The following is a 16,781-nucleotide window of genomic DNA, read 5'->3' as shown; positions in this document are numbered from 1 at the left end:
TGATCCCGAACTGGGAAATTGTGGCGTTACAGCAGCAGGTTGTCCAAACACAAATAATATGAGCAAAAAACACAATGTTAGCAAATCTAAACACAATATAATATTAAATACAAAGTAAATAAGCACTAAAAATATCAAAACTAAGAATGGGAATATATACAACCAGGATTTAACTAAGCATTACTAGTCTTAAATATGAAAGTTTAAAGGTAAATGTTAAAAAACAGAGTTGTAAATGGACAGTATTGACATAGGGAGCTAAAGTCAGAGGTGTACAAGGTGAAAAGGAAAGGAGACAGCACAGTCCCCTGTGGAGCTCCTGTACTACTCTCCACCATTCCAGACTGAACACTGCCAAGTCGGACAAACTGTGGTCTGTCTGTCAGGTAGTCGGTAATCCAGGAGATGATGGACGAGTCGACACCCATCAACTGCAGCTTCTCTTCCAGCAGTCGTGGCTGCACTGGAGAAATCCAAAAAGGTGATCCTCACAGTGCAGCCGTTTCCCTCCAGATGTGAGTGAGCACGCTGCAGCAGGTAGATGATGGCATCGTCCACTCCCAGGTGTGGCTGGTAGGCAAATTGTAGAGGGTCAAGGGATGGTTTCACCTGCGGCCTGAGGTGGGTCAAGACGAGCCTCTCCAACACTTTGATCACATGAGATGTGAGAGCCACTGGTTGATAGTCCTTGAGATCAGATGGTGTCGTCTTCTTTGGGACCGGGACCAAGCAGGCCGTTTTCCACAGCACCGCACCGGTATCCTCTCCTGGCTCAGGCTCAGGTTGAAGAGGTGTTGCAGAATCTCAGACAGCTGGATGGCGCAGGTCTTCAGAACCCTTGGGCTGATGCCGTCCGGGTGTGGTTTCTCCAGCTGTCTCTTAACCTGGCCAGTTGTTAGAGTCAGGGGGAGATGGAGCAATTCACCACAGGGGGGGAAGTGCACTCCTGTGGTGCGAAACCAGAGTCCAAAGAGTTCACCATGGGGGGTGCTGGGAGGTGTGAAGGACAGGGGTGTTGTTTGAGGTGGGAGAGGCAGCTGAAACCGGTTGAAGAACAGGTTTAGCTCATTCGCCCCTCTCCAGGCTGCCAGAATGTTGCCTTTCTCTCCCCTTGAAACCAGTGATTTCCCTCATTCCCGTCCACACATCCCTCACGTTGTTCTGATGGAGTTAAATCATAAACTTTATTTTACTTTAACTCTAAAATATTTCCTTCTCAACAAAAACCTCCTCATATCGTTGCTTCTTTTTATAAAAGGAAGTTGCCATGTCATACCCAATTTTTTCAACAATTAATTATACAAGCTTCATTCCATCCATGAAATACCCAATAAAATTGGTGCTGTAAGCATGAATAACCTCATAAACTGAAAATCTGTATCACAATTAATCAAATAGAAAAAATACCCCCAACAAAACCTGCTTATCGATCAAATATTATAACCTGTAGTTTAATTCAAATGGTGCTTTGATCTACTTTAAAATAATAATATTAATAATTATTAACACTTACTGTTGGAGCCTTAATCTAAGGCTGATTTGCAGAACAAGTCTGATAAGTGCCATATCTCCATGTGAGAAGAAAAGAGAAATAAAACATTAGTCTATATAGAAAACCTTATAATCAAAGAAAATACCATGATGTTTCGTTTTAACACATTTTCATAAAAAAAAAAAAAAATCAGCTGGGTGTACAATAAGGTTTTCTGGATATCTATCTAATATCAGACAGATGAGCATGAGCTGTGGCAGTTTGTGCAGATTAAAAAGCTGACAGATATGACTGAAAAAGCAAGTGTCTGTCCACCCTTAGACTTAGACTTTCTTTATTGTCATTCAAACTTGTACTTTACAGTGCAGGATAAAAACAGCAGCAAGTATTCACATAGAAAAATAAGGTGCAGATATAAATAGATATAAAAAGAAAAGCTATGAGTAAAATGACTATACAGATAAATATATTGCACGTTTGTGATGTATGTTATATTGTATTTTACAGTCCAGTGAGGTAGTCCTGTGTGGGGGTTTGAGGGGGAATGGAGGGATTATTTTTCCCTTTCTGGGAAATGTGTTAGATTATAATATCAATAAATACATTAAACTTAACTTGCAGAAAGTAGACTTCAGAAACTTAAATACTCCACTGCTTAGGACAAAGAATAACCTAAAATAAAACATTATTCATTCAAGTCAATTGAGTCAATAATGTGGGGACATTCCGGGACTTAGAACAAAACAAAAAAAAATCAAAAGAAGAGAGAAAAATAGATTCAGTGAGGTCGACAGTTTTGATTGGCTACTCGAATAAATACCCCGCCCCGTTTAATAAATGGGGCGTGGTCACAGGGAATCGCTGAATGTTTTTATCTGCTTGAAGAGGCAGCAGTTTTTTTTTTTAATCGTCCTTTTCCTGCAGCTGTAAAAAAATGTCTCTGAAGACAGTGGGCACAGCATTGACCCGCACACTGTGGACAGTAGGGAACCAGACTCCTCCAATTGTTCGATCCCCCAAAACGAACAGACTTTCTTCAACTTGCAGTAAGTTTGGAGGAGGAAAGCATGGCCACGGAAACGGTTGCAGCGGGAGCTCGGACAGGCCTCCGGGTTGCGACGTGACCTCATGCAGCGAGGCTCCTCACAGATGCGGGACAGGGGAGATGAAGAGACCGAAGGAGCCCGTGGGTGCTCCGGGTGTCTCTGGTGTAAAAAGGCGGTCATACACCTCCAACGCAGCTCCAGTGGACCAGAGGTCTTACCTGTGGGCTCGGTACAATGACATGAGACGGGTTGTTCACGGTAAGCACATTGACTCCACAGCTGGAAAGTCTCCAACATACAGTTCCTCAGTTCTTAACACAGCATGTTCAGCTGTTAGGACATTTTGTTTGTGTTCATCCTCTTACCAAACCGACAGATGGCACAATGATAATGCAACTGGTTCCTTTCTCTAAAATCAATAAGAAACAAGTTATGAAATCATTCTCTGCAGTCCCTTTTGTTTTTGTCTCTGAGACAGCTTTAACATTATCCAACAAAACTAACGTTAACTTACAAGTTGCACAATTTACAATGTTTAGTTTGCAGTATTTACTTTCAGCTAATGGTACGACATTATATTCTGTTCGGGAATTGAGTATCACTCCATCACAGAAAGTTTTAGAAATAGTCAAAATAAGAATCGTTCACAGCCTAGTGCCAGCTGTTTGAATACCTTCCAGCTATCTTCATGTCAAGTTTTGCTGACAGTATTATTTCAACATAGAACTCATGACCAAATAATCATTACAACATAGTCCTTCATGTATACAATAACCACAAAATAGAATCAGACCGCTTTACCTGGAGAGCTCAGCTGTTCTCCCTGGGCTCCACTGGATACATTGCATAACATTTAACTTAATATGTTATCAAACTGCATATCTTTCTAATACTCTTTTGAAATGTTCATCATGACATTTGATTCCGTCTCAAAGCTAAACATGAAATATTACAGCTCGTTAATAATAATTGAATAGATTAATCATTTGAAATGTGACTCAGCATGTCAATAGAGGCGTTTCCTGTAGTAGGTTGGCTGTAGGTGAACGACTCTCAGGGTTGGCAGCTGCAGCCCCTCACAGGACTGTCTGGGGACAGAGAGAGACATGGCCTACTTTCTCCTACAGACACACACTGGCCCACTCACTGTGCTCATATTCCAGCCACGGTATTAGAGACAGTCGCATTGGCAGATTGTGGATTGTTTATTTAATCTGTGCCCATGTGCACACTGCATGACTGGCGTACTTTGTCAAAAATATAGGCCAGCTGTACTGATGAAGGAGATAATTTAAACTACCGGTTTTACAAAACTTTTAAAGGCAGTGCTCTCATCCTGCACTCTTGATATTTTAAAGGCTGTACATAATGTTTTTTTTTATTTTGACTGTTATGTCTTATTAAATAGTCAGCTGAAATTTCAGAAGCCCAGATTATACAACCTCAGACGGGCTAGCCAGCCCAGAAATGCACAGTCAGCACGTTTAGAGTCAGCACGGGAAGAGGCAGATTTTTTTTGCTTCTCTTATAAAAAATGAGTCAGACATTGTGAGTGGGCATTGATGTTTGTGACTGTTTAGATCTCAAAGTTTGAGTTTCCCCTTCTGCTCTCAGATCTGATCCCACCAGGTGCGTGCCACCTCCTCAACTCCTCCACCATCTACGCCAACAATGAGGTCAGCCTGGCGGAGGTGGACATCTACGGCTTTGACTATGACTACACACTGGCTCTGTACTCAAACGCCCTCAACACAGCGATCTACAACACAGCGAAAGGCTTCCTAATTGACCACTTTAAGGTCAGCTGAGTCAGTGTTCTCTGTTAAACACCTTCTTAAAACATACTCTTAAAGGGAGCGTCTCCTAACTTTACATTATTATGTTTAACCTGTCTTTTAAAACTTTGAAAAAAAATGTTCTTTTCCTTTTTTCCCTATGCTGTCTTAGTATCAGTTTCCTTTTTAAACTTCAAAAAGTTACATGGATCTAGAGCAGGGATGGGCAACTTTGGTCACAGCAAGGGCCACATTCATTTAATTCTCCTTGCTAGAGGGCAAATTGTAGAATACAAAAACAATTACAGTCAATTTTGTCTCCAATTTAACTCAACATATGCCAGTGATCAAATATTATTATGGACATATTTCTGGTTTTCATGATTTCATGGCAGATTTAGTCATGTTTTCTTCATGTTTCCAATTAATTGATGTGTAAAAATTGACCTGAGGGCCACCTTGAGGGTTGATAGGGGCCGCATGTGGCCCCCGGGCCGCCAAGTTGCCCACCCCTGATCTAGAGAGTCTTCTGTTTCAAGTAGATTTGCAGTTGTTGCATGAAGTTTATTGACTTTTTAAGATTCAGGTTAATTGATCCATTCTTTCCCACTGATTTACAGTACCCTGAAGGCATCGGCAAATATGATTACATTCCCAATTTTGCTGCTCGGGGTCTTCACTATGACATTGAAAAGGTATATTCTTTTAAATCACAAATGTCCCTTTACAAGAAAAAGAAATGTGCACATCTCCCTTAACATATAGACTGATGCAAACAAATCTCTTTCCCGTCTACATACGTAGGGGCTTTTAATGAAGATAGATGCCTTCCACTACATCCAGACAGGAACAGTGTATCGGTAAGAGGTGGATGCTGTTCTCAGTGACTGCTGATTTTGATCCCTGAATGTCAAATCATTTTATCTTCATCTCAGCTGTTTATATTTTTTCAAAACTTTTGAGTTTTTTTTTAATTTTATATATGTTTAATTTTCCAAGGGGACTGAGCCCGATGCCGGATGAGGATGTCCGGCGACTTTATGGGGGGACCTACCATGTACCGCTTCCGCAAGATAGTGGCTTCTATGGCAAGGTGAGGATGACATTTACACAGAAAGAACAGATACGTTATAGTTGTGTACTGTAATACAAAATACCAGACCAGATTATCCGCAGAGTAGAGCATACTATCAAAGATTTGTCCTTATCTATTAATGTTTGTAGTTACTTAAAACACCTGTGGTCTGGTGCACCAGCTATGTAGAAGATCTGTCTTGTATTAAGGCAGGGTTGGTCATTTTCTCCAGATAAATAAAAGATTTTGGTTGAAATTGTCTTCAGGTCCTGACAGACATTAATAACTCATGTGCTCTGAAAAAAAGGAACAAAGAAAATCCATCATCTGTAGTCGATGTAAGCGTGTAAAAACTTAAACCAACGTCTTCCACGAGGTACCAATCTGATGAACCAATCACGTCTTCCCTGCTCGTTCTCTACCCCCTTGGGTGCACTAGCCCACACTCAAAGCGTGTCACAGAAGATGGAGTTTATCCTGTGAGTTTGTCTTTGGCCGTTGTGAGAAGTAAAATAGTTTTTTTTTTTTTTTAAACTTGTATTATGGTAACGTTTAGTGTTTACTTACCGCTGAATGAGACATGAGACGACCCTGCCTTTAAGTTTGGGTGCAGTGTCCACACTAAACCCCGTGGTAAAGTAAGAGATGATCCTAGGCGACTCATTTTTTAGGGATGCACTGATGTATCGGTTCAACAGCGGTATCAGCCCATCTTGGCCCTGTGAGCACATCGGCAAATAAGTTAGATCAGTCTCAATATTCACAAATGTATTTCAATGCACACACAAATATATTTCATTCTATATAAATGTAAAACAAATCCACAAATAAAAAAACAAGATTCACAAATGTATTTCTGATTCACACACAAATATTTAGAGTTTTGTATATATGTAATAGAAATCCACAAATGGGTAATATACATATATATTTAAAGGACACATTTGTATCTTGTTACATTTACATACAAACTGTTCAGTCTGCATCTACAAACTGTTTGTCATTTGTGAACCTCACTGCATTTGTGTGTGGGACTTATGAGACTCCTCTGCCGTGGTTAGATTCACAAAAGCATTTTTTTTTTCAGCAGGGAAATGTCTGTAGCCAATCAGATGTCTCCTTCCTATTCAGCCAATCGCAGTAGCGTAGATTCAAGGGTGTGTTTTAATGTGATCACTTTAGCGTTACATCTGCACAGACAGAGCTTAGCCTATCTATCAGACAATCTGATTAGGTCATCTTTATTCTGACCAGCACAAATAGGAATATCACCAGTTTATTCAACACCAGTTAAACCAACGACACGCAGTCAATATACCCAACACGATAAACAACTTCCCATATAGTACGACAATCGCAGAGACTATTTGTGCTGGTCAGATTAAAGATGACCTAATCAGATTGTCTGATAGCTAGGCTAAGCGCTGTCTGTGCAGATGTAACGCTAAAGTGATCACATTAAAACATGCCCTTGAATCTACGCTACTGTGATTGGCTGAATAGGAAGGAGACATCTGATTGGCTACAGACATTTCCCTGCTGAAAAAAAACGCTTTTGTGAATCTAACCACGGCAGAGGAGTCTCATAAGTCCCACACACAAATGCAGTGAGGTTCACAAATGACAAACAGTTTGTAGATGCAGACTGAACAGTTTGTATGTAAATGTAACAAGATACAAATGTGTTCTTTAAATATATATGTATATTATACATTTGTGGATTTCTATTACATATATACAAAACTCTAAATATTTGTGTGTGAATCAGAAATACATTTGTGAATCTTGTTTTTTTATTTGTGGATTTGTTTTACATTTATATAGAATGAAATATATTTGTGAATCCTTCTGTGTGCATGTGTGAATACTGAGACTGATCTAACTCCATAGCACTGATGTCAGTAGCGGATGTTTATTTGTTGTGCCAAATCGATTAAATGCTGACATCTAGTGCCCCTTACTACTGATTCGGAGGAGAGGTTTTTATTGGGCAGATGAAGTCGCCTGTTGAACTTGTTTTTCATTGTCAAACATGAGAGAAAATGTCAACATTGTGGGAGGCTGAAACCAAAAGAAGACATAAAACAAACACCGGTATCAAACATATTTCACTGCGGACTTTGGTGTAGTAGCTAGGTGTAGGATTTAAATCAGAACCTCTGCCGACGTTGATCTCAATGCTGATGTAACACCTTCAATATTAATAGAGTGTGAGCTCCGTCCTTAATTAGAAGTTACATTCAAACTAGGCTACGTTTGAATCTACGCATAGCTGGTATAACCCCGTGCTGGGCTGAAAAAGTTGCCTTGAATTTTTAGATACTATATTCTGTGTTCTTTTCTGTGAAACACGTGTGTGGTTTGGCACAGATGGGAGAACTCTCTTTACCACTTTTTTTTTTGTTGAGCTCAACAGATCTGTTCTAATCTCATTCGGCGGGTTCTCAAACACGGATCTAGCAAAAGGATTAATTCTGTAACTGTCCCTAAAATTATACAAGTGTCTTGATGTGCCTGCTGTCTGTATTACATCATATCAAAACCCCATGATGAATTCTTATAATCTCATTGGTTCCATTGTCGTCATGAATCAGCTGGGAGGCGGTGTTCCAGTCTTTTAGAAAGCTGACCACAAGAACTCCGTGTCCCCCAACAGACTGTAATTTGTTTTCGCTTTGTCGCTCCACAAGCTGCACTCAGTCACGAACGGTAGAAATCCCTGTTGTGTCTGACAGTCATGGAGGTCAATCTGACTCGTTTGCTAATTAGGAGCAATTTGGACTCCGATGTTTGGAATCAGCTCGACATAGTTTCTGGTTCATTAAGTCTTTTAAGTGTTTTCCAGGAGCATGAAGTATGCCTCTCCATCATCTCATTAGCCCTGAAAATGTTCTCTCTCAAAAAAAATAGTTTTCCTGTGGCTCTGACCTCACTTGTCTTTTCATGACAGCCTCTTCGTGGGTGCTGAATGCAAATGGTCCCAACTGTGATTAGGAAAAAAGTACGGTGGCCTTGAATGACAATATTTGCAATGTCTACTTTTAAAAGAAGTGAGATCATCAGACATGTGGCCTCCTGGCTGTTCCCCGCTCACGGCTCAAGCTAAAGGGAGACGGGGCCTTTTCAGTAAAAGCCCCTAAATCTGTGGAACAGCCTCCCTCATTCAATCAGGTCTGCACCCTCTGTTGACTCTTTTAAGTCCCGTCTCAAGACATACTTTTATATTTTAGCATTTGAGTCCCCTGGTCCTGAATAGACCACTTCTTTCAGGTTCCTTTGTTGCTTTCTTTATTTTGTTGCTTTATTTATATATTCTTTCTTTATATTTGTTTATATGTACACATATATATATATATATATATATTTCTCTCTTGTGGACGTTGTGATCTGAAGTTGTTTTTTTGTATTGTACAGCACTTTGGTCAGCTGTAGCTGTTTTTAAATGTGCTTTATAAATAAATATGACTTGACTTGACATGAATTATCCTTTTAATTAGAAAAAAATGACCTTATTTATGGTTAGGTAATAAGATAATCAATGTGTTATCGTGGGTAAACAAAGTTTTTTTTTTTTCTTGTCAGACATCAGGAAAGCCATTCAAGCATGCATAGTTCATCTTTACATGTCTTCACTGAAGCCAAAGCTGAACATGTCTGATCACAGAGTACCCATTATTCATGAAGAGCATCAGACAGTTCTTCTTACTGTTTAGTTATTAATCCTCCCTGACAGACATGACGGTCATCTTTACCCGTTAATCTGGAGAGATTAGATGTAGCAGACTCTCCATGTTCCTCATAACCTCCATAATCCTGAGAAAACAAAAAAAATAGCCGACTTGTTGTTGTTATTATTGTTCTGAATAGATTGAAAACACATTCTCCTTTTGTGTGTTTAACAAGTTAAGTTTAAGAGATCCACTAAATCCTGTTTAGTTCGCAGCAGACTTGTACTCAAGTTTGATTCTCTGTTGCTTTATCACAGCTGAATGTGTTTGTTATTGTATCGTGCTGTATCCAGTTTACTCTCTGTTCTTCCTTCTTAACTGTTTTAATCTTTTATTTACACAAAAGCCCCTCTAGGGACGAGTGTTGCAAATTAGCAGCCGCTATAAACACTATGATACGTGCGTAGGATTGTTGTTTTCAGTGCGTCTATGTATATAGTATTTTTCCCCAAAAATGTAAACAGAAATACATAAATAAATAATGAATAGATCTAGAGATAATCGCAAGTGTGGCCAATTAAAGGAAGAATGTGGGACTTTTTGACAGATGTGTTTTCTTTGACAGGGGCCGAGGGTAAAGCAGTTCATGGACATCTTCTCCATCCCCGAGATGACTCTGTTGGCTGCAGCGAATGATTATTTCGTCACAAACGACATCGAATACGATGCAGTCAACCTCTTCAAAGACGTCTCGGTGAGTGTGCCTCAGGTTCTCACAGTGTCAGATGTTCCACCCTACCGATCTCTAGTTGTACCCCCTCCCTGAAGCTCACACTGAGAAGCCCATTTGACTCGGTGTGTTCCACTGTTTCACGTGCTGTGAAACAGCATTTTGTAGCTGGAGGCTCAGGAATCTGCTGAGCTCAGCGAAAGTTTGAAATGGACTCTCGTGGGTAGAGCAGGAACAACAACTGCTGTTCACTGTGGTCCTGAAATTCTAAGGTTTACAGTTACAGGGCACTACAGCTTACCCCTATGTCACCACAATCCAGTAACACAGTGTCTCCCACACAGAGACGATACTCAGGCGGGCTGTCAAGGTATATTTACAGCCCAAATATAACACTTTTTATCCATATAAAATCACGAGCGCGAGAGAGAAAGTCTGATATATAAAGAGACGGACAGAAAGAGAGAAGTCCGATCCTACAACTCTCCCATAATGCAACGTTTGAGCCCATGTTAAAACTGAAGCATCTAATGCCGTCCTTTTAAAGGATGATTGTTGTAAAACACATCATCCTCAAACAAAGGGATCTCCTGATGTGATAACTGAATATCAATCAGAATCAGAATTGTTTTTTATTGCCAAGTACATTTAAACATACAAGGAATGTGTCTTGGTGTATTGGTGCAAAAACAGTTTACAAAGGAAATAAAGCAAAATAGCAAGATCTTAAATAAAATAAAATATTAGAGGTAATTACAAATATTTAGAATAGAGTATAAGTAGAGTATCAAGTCAAACATTTCAAAACCAATGCCAATGTGGGGAGCCGGTAGCCCAGTGGTTAGTTTGCATGCCCCATGTACTGAGGCTTAAGTCCTCGAGAGCGCCAGCCAAGCTTCAAATCTGACCTGTGACTCCTTTCCCTCATGCTGTTCCCCACTCTCTCTCTCTCTCTCTCTCCCCGGTTTCTGACTGTATCCACTGTCCTCTAGATTAACGGCTTAAAAAGCCAAAAAAAAACAAAACAAAACAAAACAAAAAAAACACTGGAATGACATGTGGCCTGATAAGACTATATTTCTTTCTTTCTTTCTTTCTTTCTTTCTTTCTGTCTCTGAGGAGAAAATACTCATTCTAGAAGAGGAAATGCCAATGAAACAGTTGAATGTAGCAGATCTTGTTGTGGTTTTCTTACTCCTTTCAATGTCTTAATCCCCAGGAAGCTATTGGCATGGTTCACCTTAAAGGCTACATGTACAAATGGATCATGGAAGATCTCAGTAAGAAATATCTTTCCTGCTTTAGTGTCAAATCAGCACATTTCTGCACATAAAACAAAACAACAACAGTGGTCCAGAGCTTTCTTCCTTCTCTTCACAGATAAGTTTATTCTGAGAGGAGAAGAGACCGATGCTGTTTTGCACCGGCTGGTCAGCAATGGAAAGAAGCTCTTCCTCATCACTAACAGTCCCTTCAGCTTTGTGTGAGTGTGAGCGTTCTGTGCTGCATGTCTTAATGAGTCGGCTCTGACTCATAATGAGGGCAAGCTGCACTCTGTTGCAATCCGAACCTTTTTTTTTGTTTCTTTGCCCCTTCTCTGCGCAGAGATAAAGGCATGACGCACATGGTGGGGAAAAACTGGAGAGACTTCTTTGATGTTGTCATTGTGCAGGCGGACAAACCTCACTTCTTCACTGATTGTATCAAGTGAGTACATGTTGGTGGAGGAAGAGGGGAACAAAAGATGAATCTCCTGGTTCTGTGACTTGTCTCTCAGCAGAGCCAAACAATGACTCTAGCACAGCTTCTTGTTCTGAAGAGAGTTCTCAGATGTACAATGTTTTTAAATGATTTCCTCTCACAGACCTTTCAGACGGTTGGATTGTAATGGGGACCTGCGGTGGGAGAAGATAACCAGTTTGGACAAAGGACAGATCTACAAACAGGTCTGTATTCAGACCACCGTGTTACTTTTCTGAAAGCCTAATTATTCCTAATATTCCAGCTGTCCTGGTCCATCTTATTTAAATCTTGTAGATGCACGTGTCCAAACAGGCTGTTCAATGTTTGTACTTTGTATTCTGTTTAATAACGAACCTAACAGACCGGCCTGTGTTTTTTTTTTTTTTTTATCTTGTAGGGAAACTTGTTTGACTTTCTCAGACTGACAGGCTGGCGAGGCTCAAAGGTTCTTTATTTTGGAGACCATCTTTACAGTGACTTAGCAGTAAGTGTGAGAGCGAAGCAATGTCACCACAGACACAACATGACTCATTGTTACCAAAGATCTATGAGTACATGATGCAGGATGTGTCTTTGCTTTTCACAGATTGCTTAACAACCTCATTTTCTCGTATCAAATGGTGAAAAAAAAAAAAAAAACCATTATACATCATTTCTGGTTTGCACAAACACAAAGGGCCCAAAGCCAACACAGATCGCACAATGCTGAATATTTCCCATGTGGCATATGGGCGGGTCTGAAGCATGCTGCACAGTGAAAACATCAAACACTAGATGGCAGTAAAGACGGCAGGATATTGTTTAAATAATGTTGCATTGATCTTAATGGAGAACAGTGCAGAAGGCATGTCAACATATACAAGCTAAACATATAAGAGGCACCGCTCATTAGACAGCAAAGAGCAGGCGAGCTGATGTTTATGTGAAATCATCTTTTAAACAAAGTGATTTAAACAAAGTAAATACATGTATTTAGAATAAACAGACTGGATCAACAACAACAAAATGATATATTACCCAAACAGACAGATTATATATTATAGACACACAGTTACAGCTCAATAAGAACATATGGAGCCTTAAATGTAAGAAAGGAAAACAGAGTGCAGTAAAGAACCAATCCTAGGCAAAGACGAACAACAGTCTCTTAATTTGATTTGAAAATGGTTACAGATGGGCCGCAACTCATTTCCATCTGTCTGAAGCAGAGCATCTAAAACCATTAAGTTTAACCTTGAGGCATTACTACCTTTCTAAAGCTCAAAGATAAAAGAGGCCTAATGGCTTTCTACTCCCCAGGTAGACCAGATGTGTATTTAGCCCTGAGTGTATAACCATCAGCATCATTTTAAAAAACACTGAGTCCCCTGCTTCTCTGATAAATCAATGCCATCCAGAGCGGGTGAACCATGTTCTCACTGAGTGTATTTGGTATTTCTGCTCAGACACATTTTTAGTTTATTCAATATTTCTTCTGAGAGAGCTCACAGGTTGTTCAATCAATTTCAGGAACTAAATATTTAGCTCTGTTTAGACTACTGCAACAGTCTCCGGTTCATCATCCAAAACACTCAAGAAACTACAATATATCCAGAACTCTGCTGCTCGTCTTCACACACACTCCCGCACTCGTGACCACATCGCGCCCGTACTTCATAACCTCCTCCTCATCATCACCTCTAAAGCCCTCACAACCTGCCTCCCCCCTACCTGTCTGAGCTCCTCCACGGGCACACTCCCTCCCGTACTCTCAGGTCAGGTGACGCAAACCAAACTGTTGTTTTCTTGTGTGCTAGGACCTGATGCTGCGACACGGCTGGAGAACGGCAGCCATCGTACCTGAGCTAGAGCACGAAACCAAAGTGGTGAGCACAGACCAGTACGCTCTCAACCTCACCTGGCTGCAGGCTTTAACCGGCCTGATGGAGCGCATGCAGGTGAGAAGCTGATATCTGGTAACTGATATTATGACAAGTTGAGAAAACTGCTGCCCACACTAGTTAAGTCTATGTAGCTTCTGTTTTTCAAGCCTTAGCTGCCATGACATTTGGGTGAAAATTAATTAACATAGCACAAAAAAAAAATCAGTATAAACTCTTTTTCTGTCTTTTGCCTGGAACAGAAATTACGAAGTGTGTGTCACCTTTGAACCTTGATAAATCTTTGCTCATGCCTACGTGTTTTAAATAAATATATAGACCTTGATTTGATCATAGCCTTCTTTTATTATTATAGATCCATCGGGACGAAGAGTCTAAAGAGGTTTTCCAGGAATGGCAGAAAGAGAGAGAAGAACTCAAGTAAGTGCCGTCATCTTTAAAGAGAATTATTTCCACATTTGCGTGGATGTCCAATCAGTACTGATGGTGGATGAGGAAAATTTACAGCACCATCTACATCAGTGTGTGACAAATGACAGAAAAAAATGTAGTTCTCCTGATTAAGGTGATTCTTCAGCATGGCATACATATTCCAGGATGCATTGCAGGAAAGTAGCTTGTGTTTGGATCCACTGCATGCCTTACCCTGCTAAATATCCAAGGCAGCTAAGAGTTCTGTAAATTGGTATGTCTTTGTAGCTGTAGCTGTAGCACAGTGTGTAGCTTCACTGCAGGACAAGCGGAAGGTTAGCCTACAAATGCAAGCTGAAATAGCCTACTGTGCTTCCAGGACACTAACTCATGCCTGAAGAAATTATTCTGATTATGCACCTTTACTCCAAAGACCCAGAGGACAGCAGCAACAGTTTACTTTTTTTTTTTATTTTTTTTTTACACAATATAACCTCACACTGTGAGAGACACGGTTCAAAGTCTGCGTAATTACATGTCATGTACCACCCAATGAACCCAGTTTTACCATGTACATAATGGACACTTGTTAAATAAGTTTACTAAAGCAGAGGTCTGAGATGGTTTTACTTGACATGAGTATTTCAGGTGTTTGATGCTTTTTTTTCAATTCATTTTCTAGACAGCTATAGTTACAGAAACTTCACAGGTTACGATTTAAAGGCCACACTGTGACATGTAAAAAAAAAAAGAAGAAATAATCTGTTTATAGATTGGTTGAAATAAGCTCCTCCCTTAGTGGGGACAGGATTCATTCTGCTTGACTAATGAATATGATACTTCCAGAAATTGTATTGGCTAACTTTTGAGTGTAAGATTTTGGATATGAATACTTTGTGATGTTACTTTTTCTCATGTAAAGTATCTTAATACTCTTTCCAAAGCTACATTTATAAATGTAAATGTTGTTAAAATCCCATTAACCTACAGCGTATCCTTTTATGTCACAGGGTGATGATAAAGAACTTGTTCAACCCTCAGTTTGGTAGCATCTTCAGAACATCTCACAACCCCACCTACTTCTCCAGACGTCTGTCTCGTTTCTCCGACGTCTACATGGCCTCTCTCAGCTGTCTTTTGAATTATGACCTCTCGTACACTTTCTACCCACGTCGCACCCCCCTGCAGCACGAGGCTCCTCTGTGGATGGACCAGCTCTGCACCGGCTGCTTGAAGACGCCTTTCCTGGAGGAGATGTCTCACATACGATGAGAGCTGGGCTCTCCTCTGTGACTGATGTGACTGTGATTTTATAATTCAGTCTTTTTGAACACTTGAGATGGCCTGAGGATGTAAAGCAGGGTTCTTTTTTTTTTTTTAGCCAGGAAGGTGCCACACGACTTCTCGCAAAGCATTCCTGTAACAAATGAAGACCCACTTTCCCCCTGAATCCACTAGAGGGAGCTGTAGATTTAGCTGGCAAGAACGCACACCTCGCCCTTTGGTTACAGCCTGAATCAAAGTGATATGAAAAGGCTGAGCAATATTGAGCTGTCCACGCACAAATACAACAAATTCATGAGACAAGCTGATATTATGAGTTGACCTCTTATTTTAATGGCTTTGTTGGCATGGAAGTTTAAAAACCAATAAGTCAAAGCATCAGTATCATGTGTTAACAATGTTCAAGAAACCAAATATTTTCAACACCACAACTATCAGAAAGTTGTAAAAAATGTCAACAATAAAAAAATAAGTATGTAGCAGCAGGTAAATATCTTTGTGTGTTACATTTTTTTATATGTCTGTGCATGTAATAGGCCTCATTAAAGGTAATTTATTAGAAAAATAAAAAGATGATCAACAAACACGGTAGGTCTAACTGTGATCACATGTAGCCTACAACATGTAGTGAAGACTTGTTTCCGTCAAACTCTCTTCTATTTCTGTGATTGGTCGTTTGGTTGCTAGGCAGCGCAGCATCCATTCATCGTGACTGTTCTCAGCTTCACAAATTCATTCACATCCCGCCGCCCGCGTTGAAGACAACACCAAGGTACAGTAGCCTACTCGCTGCTTTCTTTTGAACTCGCTGCGTAGCAAAATGTCACGAAACGGTCCTAATACCGTGATGAAGTTTGTGTTGAAGAGCTGCTGTACATTTAAAAATCCCTGGAAGAGCGAAGAGAGTGGGTTCTGGATAAGTTTTGTAGTCCTGTCCCGTGCAGAAATCATTGGTGTGGCTGCGTCTTGTTGTAGTCTATATCTTAGTTGTTGTATCTCTACACAAACGTTTGTTTCGACTAAAGCATGGGTTCAATTGTGGGCAATTATAGTTTTCGGTAGGCTACTGAAGTCACTGTTTTCACGCCTCATTTAATGACCAAGTAGACCTATCAAATTGTTAGATTCCAAAGTTTCGTTAAAAGACAGACGCCATATTTATCCATATTTATGAATTAGGCTTTTCTTAAATTACCAACGCTTCATCTCGGTTGTGGTGTAAAAAAAAACAAAAAAAAACGTGAGTTTCTGAAGAATTGTTTAATAATGTTGTCATGAACGGCTCAAATGCCATGGAAAATAAAGGGAGAGCCACCAAAATACCAATTTAAATGATTTATTTACAGAAACATTCATTCAATTGCAAAAGAGATCAGGCATGGTAGTCTGCAGAGTCGACGAGTGGGTGTGCGAAAAGTGTGTGGCGCATGTGTTAGATGGCAAAGCTGAGCAGATTAAGGTGGCAGCTTTTATAGTGACGGTGAGCATTAAGGCCCAGGTGCTTCCAGTCAGCCTGATTGGACAGCCACGCCCACTAATTCCATGTACCTGCGGGCTGCAACGCAAGCGAAGAGAAGGCACAACCTGACAGGCGAAAGTGGCATCACAATGTTTTAAATGGTTAAGCATAGAGATAACTCGTAGCCGAGGTTTAGCTGACAAAGCATCTGTCTCACT

At 40.3% G+C, this 16,781-nt stretch overlaps 1 protein-coding gene across 1 annotated transcript; it reads left to right on the top strand.

Annotated features, from left to right (window-relative positions):
• Positions 1-2,407: 2,407 nt before the first annotated feature.
• On the top strand, positions 2,408-15,595 carry nt5dc2 (5'-nucleotidase domain containing 2). The gene is made up of 14 exons (XM_061057716.1): positions 2,408-2,796; positions 4,153-4,337; positions 4,934-5,008; positions 5,118-5,173; positions 5,313-5,406; positions 9,682-9,810; positions 11,006-11,066; positions 11,167-11,269; positions 11,392-11,493; positions 11,651-11,732; positions 11,927-12,013; positions 13,326-13,466; positions 13,765-13,829; positions 14,831-15,595. Exons 1-14 carry the CDS (start codon positions 2,427-2,429, stop codon positions 15,090-15,092), a joined length of 1,812 nt encoding a protein of 603 aa, XP_060913699.1. The 5' UTR covers positions 2,408-2,426; the 3' UTR covers positions 15,093-15,595.
• The last annotated feature ends 1,186 nt before the right edge of the window (positions 15,596-16,781 follow it).

Source organism: Labrus mixtus, chromosome 15, assembly GCF_963584025.1.
Source record: "Labrus mixtus chromosome 15, fLabMix1.1, whole genome shotgun sequence".
NCBI lineage: Eukaryota > Metazoa > Chordata > Actinopteri > Labriformes > Labridae > Labrus > Labrus mixtus.
The sequence above is the reverse complement of the archived record's forward strand: the minus strand, read 5'-3'. Positions and strand labels throughout refer to the sequence as shown.

Coding starts and splice junctions, on each gene's coding strand:
- nt5dc2 (XM_061057716.1), top strand. CDS start 2,427: ATGTCTCTGAAGACAGTGGGCACAGCATTGACCCGCACACTGTGGACA. Junction 11,270..11,391: donor AACAGTCCCTTCAGCTTTGT/GTGAGTGTGAGC, acceptor TTCTCTGCGCAG/AGATAAAGGCATGACGCACA. Junction 13,830..14,830: donor AAAGAGAGAGAAGAACTCAA/GTAAGTGCCGTC, acceptor TTTATGTCACAG/GGTGATGATAAAGAACTTGT.